A 15,965-nucleotide genomic window follows, 5' to 3' on the forward strand; every position below is an offset into this window, starting at 1 on the left:
AGGACATCTCTTTGCAAAAGTAAATCAGTAATAAAATTCACCACTAGCTCCATCCAGTATGCTGGTATACGCTTTCACCCTCTGAGGAAAATAGACTGAAAATTATGTCCTAAAACAAAATCATGGTCTGCAGTGATTCCTTGCCGTTGTCTTCAGAGACATGAAATACTTATGGGAACCTCAATGCGTTGTGCCCCCAAAAGCATTTAAATCCATCAGCAGAATATCAAATCAGGCCAACATCCCCAGCATTGGTGCTAATTACATTCAAGCTACTCCATGGGGTGAACCATATCATCTGGTTACCCTACACCTGCCTCTTGGAACAGGTACACTGAGCTCTGTCGTAAACAATTCAGGGATGTTTTTGAATTTGCTGTGGAACAAATGTGTGGGAACCACTAGCCCTGACTGATCAAAATAGAGAAGGAGCATCCAGGCTGACACTATCTTCAAACATCATTTATGGAAACCCAGTGCAAATAGCACCTGCTCATCCATCACCTTCCACCTCTCTGTGGCACAAAATGTGAATCCCACATAGGCATCATCGGCCACCTGAGAGTTAAGTGAAAAAAAAAACTTTGCATGAATTTGAGGATTTGTCAAAGAAGTAGATAACAGGGTAATATGTCTGGAGAGTATTTATCAGAGAGAAATGCCTATCTATGTTTGAATTTGAGGATTAAAATCAGAGTGTCAGATAATACCTCCTTCATTTGCAATGATCATATTTTAGATTGTATATTTAATTTAGAGATACAGAACAGTAACAGGTCTTCTGGCCCACAAACTCATGCCACCAGATTACACCCATGTGACAAATTAACCTACTACAATACCCCATGTCTTTAGAACATGGGAGGTAACTGAAGGTGTGGAGAAAACCCACTGGGTCTTGGGGAGAACATACAAACTCCTTACAGATAACAGCAGATGATAGAGGATATTTATTCAGTTAATTTTTTCTATGCTCAGAGCTCTACAACTTGCTACAAGTAACAAAAAATGCTTCTTCCACTGACAAGTGATCTGGAATCAGGAGACATAGCTTCAATCTTTGTGGGAGCTGATATAAAACAGAGATAAGGGGCAACTTCCACCAATCTGTGGAATTCTCTACCCAATGAAGTAGTCAAGGTCTCCTCATTAAAATTTATTTGACACATATGGAGAGATATTTGAAAACAGGGTTTTTTTAAATTAAGGACCTTGATTTTCTTCTGTTCTTGGAAAATCTCCACTGGGTTAGCACTCATTTTAATTTTTTTAAAAAGGCAATTAAGACCAAGACAGTACTTTTATTTTTGTCGGAGTCCATTGGTCCACTCGACATTAATGAGAATCAATGGGTAAGTATCTTAATCGAATATCTTCCTCACGGAGAAGTCATCAAATGGCATCAAGCATCATTAGGCACCTATTCACCATGATCTCTCCACATACCCATCAGCTCTGTCAAGAGTCTGCTACTAGCGAACAGCGAGAAACATATGTAAACCCGGTCGTGTTGACATCACACAAGATAATGTCATTTTACACATTTGAAACGCACTGCATTGGACAATCGCAACATACTTTCTACTCAGCCTTCGATGGCCCTTCTTCCTTGTGCACTGCCGAGCGAGCCAGATTTCATTCTTTAGATGTCTATTTCAGTGAGTTACGTCAACTGAGTTTCCAGGATTTAATGAGATGCATCCGAACTGTTTCCTTTAACGAAATTCTCTGATCTCATGGGACCTTTTAGCTGTGCCATTCTTTGAATTTCAGCGCGGTGAGTGTGTTCCCCCCGCGACAAAGCAGCGACTCCGCTCTTACGAAACATTGGGCAGAATTTTAATTTCATTATTTCTGTGACGAAAATATTTCCAAGATAAAGTGCAACACAACAGCCGATGTTTAATACAGCATCTGACCATTGCTTGTTATCTCTGGAGAGAAAGGTAACTCCTCACAGATTCCTCTCAAGCTGATGCTGAACGCTTGATACAAGATTAGAAAAAACCCAGCTCCACTCATTCGCTTGTCTTTCTCGGGTCGTTTTATTGCAGACGAGCCTCACCTGCTGCCACCCAACACATTGTTTGGAGTTTTGCTGGAATATTCACTGATTACTTGCGAATAGTCAGCCCCCAAGTCCAAATCAAAGAACTTTTCTCCATTGAATTGATTTCATATGTAAATAATAAACGCATGGACACGGCGCTCCAGCGTTTTCCAGCGGCAGCCGATAGAATTGATAGAACGACCATTGGGATTGTTTTCCACAGGAACGAATTTGAGTTACAATTTTAAAAAATCAAGATACTTTGTGGACTCTTCTGTCATTTAGAGATTTAATTGTACGGAAGGTGAACTAAGAGACTGGCGATGTGGAATCTGCTGGGAAATCTCAGCGGGTCGAGCAGCATCCATGGGAGGAAAAAAGAATGGTCCAAGGTTTCGGGTCTGAGCCCTTCCTGAGACTGTCAACAGAATAACAAGGCATGTAGCTTATTTAATTTCAAATATGTATTTATTTAATCAAATAGAATTTCAATGTTCTTCCTAACATGATGAAAATGTTACAAGTGACCATGAGCAATGCAATATGGATCGCTACACATAACTTAATGTAAGTCATTCCAAGGATGTGTATAACATTATACACAAGAGTCCAGAAATAAACAGGTCATTCTTGGGAAACGATTACTGTTTCACTGTGTCCCGAGTTATATTCCTCCTTCATCGATTGCCGCTTTCCCTTCCTTGCCCTGGTTTTCTTCTGGGTGTTGAGCAGCGGCTCCCAATCTCCTGAAGGAGGATGAACAGCTCCCCCACCACCTTGGCCTTACTCGCCTCGCCCAGCTGGAAGAAATGAGCAAGAATAAAAAGAGTGAAATTAATTCAGGGCGAGAGCCTGTTCAACACGAAGCAGAGGAGCACCAGAGAGGTTCTTCAAAGTCTCTCTCAACTCGACTCAGATCTATTCTTTTTCTGACTCCTGTTCTTTTCTAAATTGGGGCTTTGATGCCGCGGACAAATGTCGAGATTCATTTTTATCCCTTTCATCTGAATGTGTCCAATGGCCATCATGTTTCTGTCAAGTACCTTGCCCACTTTCTGCTTCAGTTGTTCAATGTTCTTGTTGGCGTTCGCTTTCTCTTCTGTATCCTGCAAAGAACACAATCAATTCAATGGCAAGAACTCGTTCCATCGCCCATTCAGCACTGCTTTGGCTCCAGTCGCCCCTCCTTCCGCCCGTGACCTGGATCTGAGTGGCCTGCCCCACCGACAGGAGAGTCACGACGCTGCGCAGCTCCCTGGTCCTTTGAAGAAGCCAGCGATCTCGAGTCTACCCTCTCCCGCATGGCTTCGATCAGAGCAGGAAACACTTACGCAATCGGCCATGTGCTTTTTCGTGAGAACGGCGAGAAATTCCTTGACCTCTTTCAGATGTGAAAACTGGGCGAGCCATTGGTCGGGTTTCAGAACGGTTGCAAGATAGAAGTCAGTCACCTCTCGGAGGACGTAGCAAGGACCGGATTCCTGCAAAATAAACCATAGATCTTGCAGATCATCTCCACAGGCCACTCCATACTGTCCATTCTCCACGTGCTCGCCCCAATGCAATGTTCTACCTCGAGTCCTCGAAAGAGATCCTTTCCCACCAGTCTCGTGTGCGTGTCCTCGTCGTGCTTCGCAGCCTGTGGAACAATGGATGAGCATTCATCTTATTTTTCAAAGCACGAAACCAAAGTGATGTCCATGCAGAATGAAAGCCAGAACTTACATCTTTAGACAGGACATGGACCTTGTGTCGCATATGTCGCAGTCGTTGTCCTTCCACGTGACAACCCACCTTCAGTCTCTCTGACTTCGACCTTGGGGCAGAGTTCGCCAGGACTGCGAAGCAGCCAAGTACCAACAGGGCGACAGTTGGACAGGAATGTCTCCTGAAAGCCATCTCTCAGCTCGAGCAAATCCAACTCCTCAGTCCAGCTGGAGATCAGGCTGACAAGCAAGCGTGAGCCAGAGAAGCCACAGGTTCCACCTCGCTCTCTGCTTGTGTGGAATCCATCGGCGGCGGGCATTGTTTATATATCTTGCAAAGGTAGTACAGAAATTTCCCTGAATGACTTGATGACGTGTGGCATTTCCTCGCTGGATTTCCGCTTTCTTGCAGGTGAGCTGGCGGATTTTCCGACGATGGTGCAAATTCGTGCAGAGTTTAAACTGAAATATTATTATTCCGGTATTGTACATAATTATTTGATGTTATTATTCCACAGTCTCTTGTGATATCACACCCTATTCCCCAAGGAAGATCGTGAACACTTCATGCTGAAAGTGGCTGGTCAATCACCATCTGAAAGTCCACAGCCTCCAGCAGAAATTTTAAAAAGTCGTTGTGAACGATTGAACCTCAGAAGATAATATCCACAAATCCTTGTAGATAGTAGTTTGGTTGAAGAGGTGATGAAACATGGAAGAGGAATCTTTTCCTGTATTGGTCGAAGCAATGAAGCAAGAGGGATGCTGAGCTAGAATTGTATATGATGCTTCTTATGGAACCGTTTGAACATCAATGCAGGAAAGATGTGATTGAACTAGACACATGGATTTTGACATGGCGAAAAAAAAGTTGGCGTGGTTATCTTTGGTGCAAAGGAGACTGAGGGGGAACAACGGTGAATTGTTAAAATTAAAATGATTCAATTTATTAAGATAAACATACCAGAACATGGATGAAAAATAGGAAGGAGCTTTATCATGTGGCTTACAGTTCACTGACAAAAGGCAAAGGAGGAAAAACCCAACACCCAACCCCAACCAACCAATTTTCCCCTGCAACCGCTGCAACCGTGTCTGCCTGTCCCGCATCGGACTTGTCAGCCACAAACGAGCCTGCAGCTGATGTGGACATTTACCCCTTCCATAAATCTTCGTCCGCGAAGCCAAGCCAAAGACAGTTCAGATCAGGAATGGAGTGGGAAGGCACAGATTGAACGTGAATTGAGAGGAGTGTAAAGTGTTCTTGGATGGTGCAGACAGGTGGAATTAGGCAGTGCAGTACTTTCTCAACTGCTGGAGACAGAATGGGTTGACTGGCTGTAAAATGTCAATGATCCTACATTTTATTTTTTATTTTTTATTTTTCACACTATGAACCAAACTGACCAAAATACACACAAACATTTCCCTCTTGAATATACAGAATGTCATTTTTTCCCCTTTCCTTCCCCCCCACCCCGTCCCCACTCACTCAATGTTCAACATATATGATACATTAAACCCATTAAACAATGTCATCACACAATGAAAATAAACAAGAAATTTGTGTCTTCTTTTACATACTGGGTCAGTTCATTTCATCTTCTCCTTCTGTCATTTTAGGTGGTGGAGGTCCACGATAGGATTTCTCTGTTGTGTTCCATGTATGGTTCCCAAATTTGTTCAAATACTGTGATGTTATTTCTTAAATTATATGTTATTTTTTCCAATGGAATACATTTGTTCATTTCTATTGCTGTATTCTCAGGCTATTTTCTAATTTCTAGGTTGACATAATACATTTTTTTGCTACAGCTAAGGTTATCATAATAAATCTTTTTTGTGCTCCATCCAAATCGAGGCCAAGTTATTTACTTCTTGTATTACTTAAAAGAAAGATCTCTGGATTTTTTGGTATGTTGCTTTTTGTGATTTTATTTAATACCTGGTTTAGATCTTCCCAAAACTTTTCCATTTTCTCATATGCCCAAATTGCATGTACTGTTGTTCCCGTTTCCTTCTGACAGTGAAAACATCTGTCTGATACTGTTGGGTCCCATTTATTTAACTTTTGGGGCGTGGTGTATAGTCTGTGTAACCAATTATATTGTATCATGCATAACCTCGTGTTTATTGTAGGTCTGGAGCATAGCTTTTCCCATGTTTAATTCTTTATCTTTATGTTTAGATCTTGTTCCCATTTTTGTTTGGGAAAAACCCAAACAATGATCCTACATGATGTCATAGAGTCATAGAGTTTTACAACACAGCAACAGGCCTGTCCGCCCAATCTGTCTGCTGACAGCACTGTCTCTCCAAGCTGGTGCCATTTGCCTGCATTCAACCAATATCTCTTCGAATCTTTCCTCTCCATGTGTCTGTCTCAATGTCTTTTCAATGTTACTATTGTCCCTGCCTCTATCACTGTCTCTGTCAGCTCATTCCATATATCCACCGCAATCTGCATGAAAAACGTACCTCTCAGTTCTTTTAAACCTTTATGCCTTTCAATTTAAATCTATTCTTGCTAGTTTTAGACGCCACAACCATGTGAGAACACTATGATCATTTATTTTACGAACCTTTTCTGCATCATTTCCAGCTTGTTATCTTTCCTATAGCTGGGTGACCAGTGTTTTGGGCCCAGAGGATGCCAAAACCCCAGCAGCAATAGAAATTCACTAAGACAAAAAGTTACTTAAACAAAAGTTGCTTTTAATCATCTTTAAACATGAAAACAGGATCAAACTTTAACTTATTACTATTAACTAACCCAACTTAACCCCCTTCTAATTCTATGTATGTAATGTACATATAAGTTCAGAAAAGTTATTTAATTCACAGTCCAATCTTACTTCTCACTCCTCCAAGTTAACTGGTAAAAGGCAATTCTTATACTGTGCACAGAATTTAACATTTATGAATTTCACCAGGCTTTGTGCTTGAAAGGTCAATGGTTACTACTCAGGAAGGTTCTTGTCAGTTTTCAGAGAGAAATTTGTTGCTCGTTGGACACCCATATCCTATTCCTTCCGATCAGCCACTTCAGTGTTTTGCCCAAGAAACTTGCCCCATCGGGGTTTTCCAGATGATAACTTCTTTCTTTTAGGTCACCACACAGTTCCTTTTTGTTTCCCTTATTTCAAGTGAAACATTATACAGCCAGCCATCTCCTCTTGTATGGATCACACTCCTCAGCATGTTCAATTAACACCTACTTGTGAAGCCTCTATAGGCATTCTTCAAAGTTTTTTCAAAGACACTCGGAGCCTGGACTGTCTGGCTTGAGCAGAGCTCTGGCATTTTAAATGAGATCTGTTTTGAAGTGTTTGTATGTGCCCTACACTAAAAAAAACATGCCACAATTTATCTCCTTTAAAACATATCTATATACAACATTATCTGTCACACCAGATCTCCACACAATACTCCAAGCATGTGTCCATCCCTTAATAAAAGGCTCAAAAATCTGCCAAATTCACAAATGTTTTCACTAAAACATCAGAAGATTTCCAGCTAGTGGCATAGACTTTCTTCTCAAATTGTTTATTTGCATCATTGTGGGTTCTTGAAATGAAACAAAAAAGCTTGATATTCAAGCTCTACAGTGACTTTCCTTAATCTACCATCAGGCATAAATATTTCTATGATTTCCTGTTCTCCCTCCGTTGCACTCTACTCTCCCAGTAAATCCCAATAAGGTATTTTTTTTTTTAGCCATTTTTCATTTTTGATTTACAGTCATTGCATCACCTCCCTCATCAAAAGAACACCATGAATCGTCAATTCTTACCAGCACAAAGCATACCTTAATTCTCAAAACTCCAGAAATGTATCAGGTGCTTTCACCAGCATGTCCAGCTCTCCAGTGTTCTTCATTTCAGAATTTACATACTCCAAACTTGAAATATAATTTCAAGGTCCTGTTAGTTAAATATTCTTTCATTCAAGGAAATTTATCTTCAAAGCTTTTCTCAGAATAAATAATTAAATGTTAATTCCTTCAATTTGGAAAGAATTGCATGTGAAAAATGATAGCAGTGAATAAATTTACCAACTTAAAAAAAATACGCACATGTTGGAAATTTGAAATGCAGGTTATTATCCAGTAAGGAGAAACAGCAGATTTTGATGATTTGATTGTATATATTTCAATAATATATATGCAGTGCCGCTTTAGTTGCCCATTCAGAGCCAGCTCTTCAGCGCTTGACGTCCTGCTTTGCGGAAACTGCCAAAATGTTTGGCCTGGAAGTCAGCCTGAAGAAAACTGAGGTCCTCCATCAGCCAGCTCCCCACCATGACTACCAGCCCCCCCACATCTCCATCGGGCACACAAAACTCAAAACGGTCAACCAGTTTACCTATCTCGGCTGCACCATTTCATCAGATGCAAGGATTGACAATGAGATAGACAACAGACTCGCCAAGGCAAATAGCGCCTTTGGAAGACTACACAAAAGAGTCTGGAAAAACAACCAACTGAAAAACCTCACAAAGATAAGCGTATACAGAGCCGTTGTCATACCCACACTCCTGTTCGGCTCCGAATCATGGGTCCTCTACCGGCACCACCTACAGCTCCTAGAACGCTTCCACCAGCGTTGTCTCCGCTCCATCCTCAACATCCATTGGAGCGCTTACATCCCTAACGTCGAAGTACTCGAGATGGCAGAGGTCGACAGCATCGAGTCCATGCTGCTGAAGATCCAGCTGCGCTGGATGGGTCACGTCTCCAGAATGGAGGACCATCGCCTTCCCAAGATCGTGTTATATGGCGAGCTCTCCACTGGCCACCGTGACAGAGGTGCACCAAAGAAAAGGTACAAGGACTGCCTAAAGAAATCTCTTGGTGCCTGCCACATTGACCACCACCAGTGGGCTGATAACGCCTCAAACCGTGCATCTTGGCGCCTCACAGTTTGGCGGGCAGCAACCTCCTTTGAAGAAGACCGCAGAGCCCACCTCACTGACAAAAGGCAAAGGAGGAAAAACCCAACACCCAACCCCAACCAACCAATTTTCCCCTGCAACTGCTGCAATCATGTCTGCCTGTCCCGCATCGGACTTGTCAGCCACAAACGAGCCTGCAGCTGACGTGGACTTTTTACCCCCTCCATAAATCTTCGTCCGCGAAGCCAAGCCAAGCCATATGCAGTGAGTATATCAAAACTTGCCTTTTCCCTTTACAGATTTTAGGATTTTCCATTCAGTCATGCAGACAGATGTTAGTAGCACATAATAGTTTTACAGTGTGACTCACTATGAGAAAGTTATTTAATAGGAGAGAGGAGGAAAAAATTATTTAAAGTTGGCATGCCTTGAAAAGATTTTGCAGTGGAGCAGTAAAATTAGTTACTTAACAGGGCATGTTAAAAGGAGGCTGCAGCCTGTAAAGGCCGCTGAAGGGTTACTGTCCGTATCAGAGGTTTGGATCTGGAGCTCAGGTCGCCAATGGTTTAGACTGGATTCTGTGTGGCTGCGGAGGCTGCAGAAGTGCTGGAGGCAGTGCTACGGACACTCGGTGACTCTGGGAGATCTGGTGGGCTCTCTTTTGCTCCTCTCTCTTGAACTGTAAGAGGTGCTAAGGCAATTTCTGTCAATGGGAAATCTGTGTGCCTTTGAGCAGGCAAAAGCAAATTTCATGTAATATGACACTTTTTAATTACAATAATAAATTGAATCTTGTTTTACAGCTACCCTGCACTGCCCCAGAATGACAGAAGATAGTACAAGTGTAGCTCAACTATTCTACAGTGAGGGGAGAACAAACACAGGGAAAAGATTATTTGACTTTGCCCTTGCCAATCTGCAGATGATGTTGTCCACATCATTTGTGATCAACTTGTTGGGACAATGTTCTGATTACCAGCAAGCTAGCTGAGCTCATCAGTGACTCAGCTTTGGATCAACAAAGTTCTGTGTAGAACAGGGACTTTCTGACCATGACTTTGTTGGCCTTGATGCTGACAACTGGTGAAATCCCAGCCCTTGCTTCATCACTAGTAAAGCTGTTAAGTGTTGAGATTTGCTCCTTTCTTTCTTGCTGATAGTTTGTAAATGGTGTAATACAAAACTTAGTGTAAAGTTGAGTTCTAACTGCACTGTTTTATACATTCTGTCTGAATATAATTACATTAAGGAGTTCCTTTTTTTTTAAATCCCTCAATCGATGAGAATGTCATCAACCCAGAAAAAAAACAGGTAAACTTCCTGATACATTTAACTGTGTCCATGGAAACTGAACATTTTGCCTGAATTTCCCCATTAAATTAGATAAAGAGTTCAATTGAATAGTTAAAGAGAAATTAACTATTCATTTATTATTTAAATAGTAATCCCAAACCTTGTATATTGCCACAAAACTACATTTGACAAGTGTTTTTTTTTAAAATAAATGCTTGCTTGCTGAAAATAAATTGGGGATTATGACCAAGCTGATCTCAAGACAATTTCAGATTTTCTCTAACACATAGTAAGTTGGAGAAGCAGTAAAGTAACTTTTATTGAATTTAGCATGTTTTATCATGTATGATGGCGACACATTGCTTTAGTTCAACTGACCTAAAAATGTTTCGCTGCTGATTTTCATTTGTACTCAGCATCTGATGCCTCTTGTGTCAGTGTCCAACAATAGTCGGCCAGCATTGATGGATTCCAGTGCCCTGACACCCCTTTTCCATGGTCGAAATGTGCTAATGAAACCTTTCACAATGTTCGTCACTGACTGCATCAGGATCAGCAGGGAAGAAATCCAAGTGCGAAGGCAGAAAATGAATTTTCAATGTCACGCTGCATTTCATGGTTTTGTCTACTTGAAGTAGACGTAAAATGACAGGAAATCACAAAAATAAGAAATATCTAAAACGGTGCGTGATAGTAGTTTTAAGGGGATTTTTGTGATCACCAGCCCAAAATCCATAAAATATACCCAAAAGTGATCAGGAAGCAAAATCGTCATTGTTTAGTGGTATTGAAAGCAAAATAATAGATTTCTTGGTATGTATGTATGTATCTATTGTTACAGCCCAGAGGACCCCAAAACCCAGCAACAATAGATGTTCACCAAGACAAATGGTTAGTTAAACAAAAGTTGCTTTTAATCATCTTTAAACATGAAAACAGGATCAAACTTTAACTTATTACTATTAACTTAACTAACCTAACTTAACCCCCTTCTAATTCTAAGAGCACGTGTAAGTTCAGAAAAGTTTTTTGATTCACAGTCCAATCACACTTCTCACCCCTCCAAGTTCACTGGTTGCAGGCAGGCAATTCTAATACTGTGCACAGAGTTTAACATTTAATGAATTTCACCAGGCTTTCGTGTTTGAAAGGTAAATGGTTACCACTCAGGAAGGTTCTTGTCAGTTTTCAGTGAGAGATTTGTTGTTCCCGGATACAAACTGATCCCTTTTAATCAGACACGTCAGTTCTTGCTGAAGAAACTTGCCCCATTTGGGTTTTCCAGATGATAACCTCTTTCTTTCAGGTCACCACAGAATTCCCTTTTTGTTCCTTTTATTATGGACCTCAAGGGCTTTGACCAGGCTGAACTAAGCACTCACAACCCATCTTCAAAATGGGTTTTTTCCACAAGCTAGCCAGCTTGTCATGTTCCAGTCCCAGCTGCTGCTGAATTCTCTTTCTTTCTCTCCCTCAGGGAAAAGCCTGTTTTTTTCTCTCTGCTTGCAAAACCACACGACCTTCTTAGAACAGCAACCTCCACTCAGACAGACTGCAGCTCTGAACCTAATCCTTTGAGTTCTTTCATCTGTTGCTTTTCAAAACAATAATCCATTCGTGAAGTCCCCTGGGTACTCCGCAAAGCTTTTGCAAAAGTATTCAGAGCTGGCCTGTCTAGCTTGAGCAGAGCTCCAGTATTTTAAATGAGATCTGTTCTGAAATGTTTGTATGTGATCTACACTACAAAAAAACCTGCCTCACTTTATCTCCCAAAATCATATCTACGTATAATATAAAACACAACATATTCTGTCACACTATCAGCAGAGCTTTGGAAGATCTAACTCCTATTGTTGCTTTAAAATAAATCAATCGTCTAATTCTATCAAGCATCATGTTTAACTTTGATTCAGTCAAGCAAGGTTTACTAGCTGGGAGGAGTGTTGGGTATAAAAGTTGATGAACTATATTTAACTTAATTGTTCCTGTTTTTCTTTTAACTTCAGTTTTCCTTTATAGAATACTGGTAAGCAGTGGAACGATTTGTAGATTGATTAGTAATCTGACTAGCTACAATGTGAACACGATCTTTCTACAGCCATAACTATCTTTATGTATGGACATGGGGTGATTTAGTTCCAGGTAGTTTAATGATATTACTTCTTCTATTATACATACGTATTCTGAGAAGAGTGGCTCAACACTTAAACAATATTACTAAAACAGATTATCTGTAGAGCCTAGTGGTGTACACATTTGCTTTTCCTATATTTTCCTATGCTTAGAAGAGATTTTTTTAATAAAACAACATCCTTTGTTACAAAGAACTTTAAGAGATTCTGAAATACAATGTAAATACAATGTTTTCTTTTATCTTTTGTGACCCTGCTATGGCAATACATGCTAGCTTTCCAAAGCCATAAAGATAAGGAATAGGTGGGGTGTATACTGAGGAGTTTAAAGTGCAGGCCATCCTGGTGCAAATATCCCAGCAAACTGTCATGAATCAAATGGTATCAAGAGAATGGGGAAAATGTGGTTAAGCTCATTTAACTCACTTATTATTTCTACTCATTGCAAACTGCTCAAGGACAAGAAATCGTTTCAATGCTACTAATTTGCACCCTCCCCCCCCCCCCCCCAAATAAGTATTCAAAAACATGGGCAATCTTGATAAAAGGGTTCCCATCCAAAATGTTGACAAACCATTTCTGCTCATAGATGTCCCTGATCTGTGGAGTTCTAATATCTCACTGTTTGCTCAAGATTCCAGCATCTGCCATTTTTGTGTTTCTGTTGATTCACATACCATTTATGGTTGATTGCTAACTTCGGTTGGTGTTCAATTCGGGATACACAATAAATAATGATATTGCCAGTAAAAGGCAATACCTAAGAACTAATGGTGACATTTTCTAAGCTAAGGGCATAAAATATAATACAATCCACTCACAACATGTACATTCCAGGGCTATAGTATTATGTTGGGCCTTGTTGAAAGCGACAAGGATCATGGATACTTCATGAAACTGGCAAACGTGTCGGGCTGTGAAATTCCATACAAGTGCAAGTCTCTCGAACTTCACCTCACAACAAATATGCAAGCTCAACACTTACACGTCACTCATTATTTACATGGGGGGGGGTGCGGTAGGGAGGTTGAAATGCAATTTTGCAGATGAACTGGCACGTGCGTGTATGCAGATTTGTATCGTGCGTGTATCAGTTTGTATCGGATTCTTAAACACGCCTCTCCCCACTCGGCACTGCTCTGCACACTGCTACAAAAGAAGCCCAGTACCCAACACGGAGTTCCCCAGAGCCCCCTTTCATCCCATGTCCCGCAGAGGGGAGGGGGGGGGTCCCTGAAACCACAGCGCACATATTTCAACCTCTGGTCACAGATGACAGAGGAAACGTCGGCGGGGTCGCTATGCTTTCCTGGAAAATGTTTCCAGTATGCAAATTACGTACACGAGAAAGCACCCTTTTATTTTGCAAATTAGGCATGTCAGCGTCAGTTCTCAGCAATAATCGGATGCACGGGCGCAGGAATTTGCAAAAACAAACTTAAAGAAAGTTGCTTTTGGTGATTTTTAAAATCAATCAAAGCCAAGAAATTTCTTCCACCCAATTGGTCCTTGTCTTTGCCTACCTGGCCCATATTCTTCTAAACCATTCCTAGCCCTATATCCGCCTAAATATCTTTTAAAACTTGTAGTTATTCAGCTTCTATGGTTCCTCAGGCAGTGTTCCATACGCATGAGCCATCTCTGTGAAAAAACTGCCCCTGAGGCCCCCTTTAAACCTTTGCCTTCTCATCTCAAACCTATGCCCTGTAATTTTAGACTCCACTATTCTGTGGAAAGAAAAACTGTGGCCATTCACCTTATCTGTGGACCCCCACCCCACTAATGATTTAATATACACCTCAGGCTTCTACTCTCCAGGGGAAAAAAATCCTAGCTGATTACTTCCCTGAGAACTCAAGCTCTCCAGTCCTGCTTACATCCTCTTGCAGTGTAATGACATAGTTTCTGTAACTCAGAACTGGATGCAATGCTCCAAGTGGGGCCTCACATCTTGTGTAGTGGTAATATCACATCCCAACTCTTGACCAATGAAAGTATCTGTACCACCCTGTGTCCCTGAGCTGCCACTTTAAAGGAAGGCATGTAAATGTATTCCCAGGTCTCTCTGTTTTCATTGCTCTCCAGGGCCCTGCCATTTACTGTGTAAGTTCTGGTATAACTTCCCAAAATGTAACACTTCACACTTGTCAAAGTTAAATTCCATCTGACACTCCTTGGCACTTTTCCACATCCAGATCCTGTTGCAATCTTTGATACCCTTCTTTGCTGTCCATTACATCACCAGTTTTGGTGTTACCAACTATATTTTCATCCAATTTATTAATATCAATAACAACCAACCACAGATCCAGTACACAGATGTGCTAGAGAAACTCAGAAGGTCTGCAGCAGCCAAAGGAAGTAAAGGGTAACCAACATTTTGAAAGCAAAACACAAAAGTCTGCAGACACTGTGATTGAAGTAAAAACACAAAGCTGGAGAAATTCAGCTGGTCAAACAGTGTCCTTTATATAGCAAAGGTAAAAATAAATAACCGATGTTTCGGTCTTGAGCCCTTCATCAAGGTACGTAACATGTTCTACACACCATGTCTACTGCACAGAGCAGTACATAAGCTTTCCATTTACATCACCAGTCAAGTCAGGAAAAGTGGTCCTCTGCACACAAGTTCTGTGCAAATAAATTAGTCAAAAGGGATGTGTCTTATGATAGCCGTATCAAGTTAAAAGTTAACTTCACATCATAATTGTGGTCATTAAACTTATCATTCAGCTTTTTAAAAAATACTTTTATTAAAATAACGCTGTGGGCATATTTACAGATATTAAACTTCCACTGAATTCCATGTAACTGAAATTAGATTGTATTCCATGTATCTTTTTTTTGCTGTAAAATTGTAGCAACCATCAATATTTGAATTTTAGTTCTCAGCCTCTACACACATGGAACATCATAAATCAAATGCATTTAAATAATACATAGAAGAGAAAAAAATTAACACATCACGAACAAAGGAAGCATTCTCATTCAAATCGGAACAGGATGGAGTTTGCACATTAAACAATCGCACATCTTACCAAAAGCCACACATCCTTCTTGGTAAGAACCACGCTATTACAAAGGTTCATGGGCTCTTGCCCCAGAAATCATCTCTTCTTTTCTGAGCACGCTCAAAGACTTGGGAGGCAAGCGAACTAGATGCTCCTGATTGTGCAGATAATTGTGACAGTCGATCATCCTCTGAAAGAGACAATAATCCAACCTTGAATTGCATTTAATGTTTTTGCGTTAAATGTAAAACCCTTTAGAGTCACAAATACTTGCAGGACTGAGCTTTGTCAGAATGATAGTTTTAATTAGCTCATCAGAATTATCCTGCATAGACAATTCACCTCTGTCAATTCATAAGAAGAAAGTAAGTAAGTGAGTACTAAATTTTAATTTTTTTTAAATTTAGCCACAGCACAGTATCAGGCCATTTCAGCCCACGCTGCCCAATTATACCCAATTAATCTACAATCCCCGATATGTTTTGAACAGTGGGAGGAAACCAGAGCCCTGGGGAAAACCCACGCAGACACGAGGAGAACTTGGGGTTTCATGCTCCATTCAAGCATCTTCCTATGGGAGTCTAAAACTGGAGGGCAGAGATTAAAGGTGAGAGAGTAAAGATCTGAAGGGGAACGAAGGGGCAACTTTTTCCACACAGGAGTATATGGAACGAGCTGCCAGAGATGGGTACAATAACTAATTTTAAAAGACCTTTGCCGAGGTATGTGGAGAGGAAAAAGAGGAGCGCATGCAGGCGAATTGGACTAACTTGGGTAGACAACTTGGTTGGCATAGACAAGTTTGGCTGAAGGGCCAGTTTCCATGCTCTATAACTCTATGATTCTAAAATTCAGGGGTGCAAATCTCTATTTAATTCTT

General features: G+C 40.9%; 2 protein-coding genes across 5 annotated transcripts in view; both read right to left on the bottom strand.

Annotated features, from left to right (window-relative positions):
• Positions 1–2,463: 2,463 nt before the first annotated feature.
• On the bottom strand, positions 2,464–4,178 carry LOC138745606 (interleukin-22-like). Of its 2 annotated transcripts, XM_069902822.1 has the most exons (5): positions 3,776–4,171; positions 3,624–3,689; positions 3,382–3,531; positions 3,094–3,156; positions 2,464–2,850 (listed from the first exon to the last, which is right to left on the bottom strand). In XM_069902822.1, the coding sequence occupies exons 1-5, from the start codon at positions 3,947–3,949 to the stop codon at positions 2,728–2,730; spliced, it is 576 nt and encodes a 191-aa protein (XP_069758923.1). In that variant the 5' UTR covers positions 3,950–4,171; the 3' UTR covers positions 2,464–2,727. The 2 variants fall into 2 exon arrangements, with proteins under 2 accessions (XP_069758923.1, XP_069758922.1); XM_069902821.1 differs by lacking the exon at positions 2,464–2,850 and having other exon boundaries at positions 2,874–3,156; positions 3,776–4,178.
• Positions 4,179–14,795: 10,617 nt separating this feature from the next.
• mdm1 (Mdm1 nuclear protein) overlaps positions 14,796–15,965 on the bottom strand; it is a 33,966-nt gene continuing 32,796 nt past the window's right edge. Inside the window, exon 13 of one of the 3 annotated variants that reach the window (XM_069903901.1) lies at positions 14,796–15,275. In XM_069903901.1, the coding sequence (XP_069760002.1) occupies positions 15,150–15,275 (126 nt within the window). In that variant the 3' untranslated portion in view covers positions 14,796–15,149. The remainder of the gene's footprint in view (positions 15,276–15,965) is intronic. The other 2 variants (XM_069903899.1, XM_069903900.1) reach the window with 2 other exon arrangements.

This window comes from Narcine bancroftii, chromosome 11 (genome assembly GCF_036971445.1).
Source record: "Narcine bancroftii isolate sNarBan1 chromosome 11, sNarBan1.hap1, whole genome shotgun sequence".
NCBI lineage: Eukaryota > Metazoa > Chordata > Chondrichthyes > Torpediniformes > Narcinidae > Narcine > Narcine bancroftii.

Coding starts and splice junctions, on each gene's coding strand:
- LOC138745606 (XM_069902821.1), bottom strand. CDS start 3,949: ATGGCTTTCAGGAGACATTCCTGTCCAACTGTCGCCCTGTTGGTACTT. Junction 3,532..3,623: donor ATCTCTTTCGAGGACTCGAG/GTAGAACATTGC, acceptor TTTATTTTGCAG/GAATCCGGTCCTTGCTACGT. Junction 3,157..3,381: donor AAAAGCACATGGCCGATTGC/GTAAGTGTTTCC, acceptor TGTTCTTTGCAG/GATACAGAAGAGAAAGCGAA.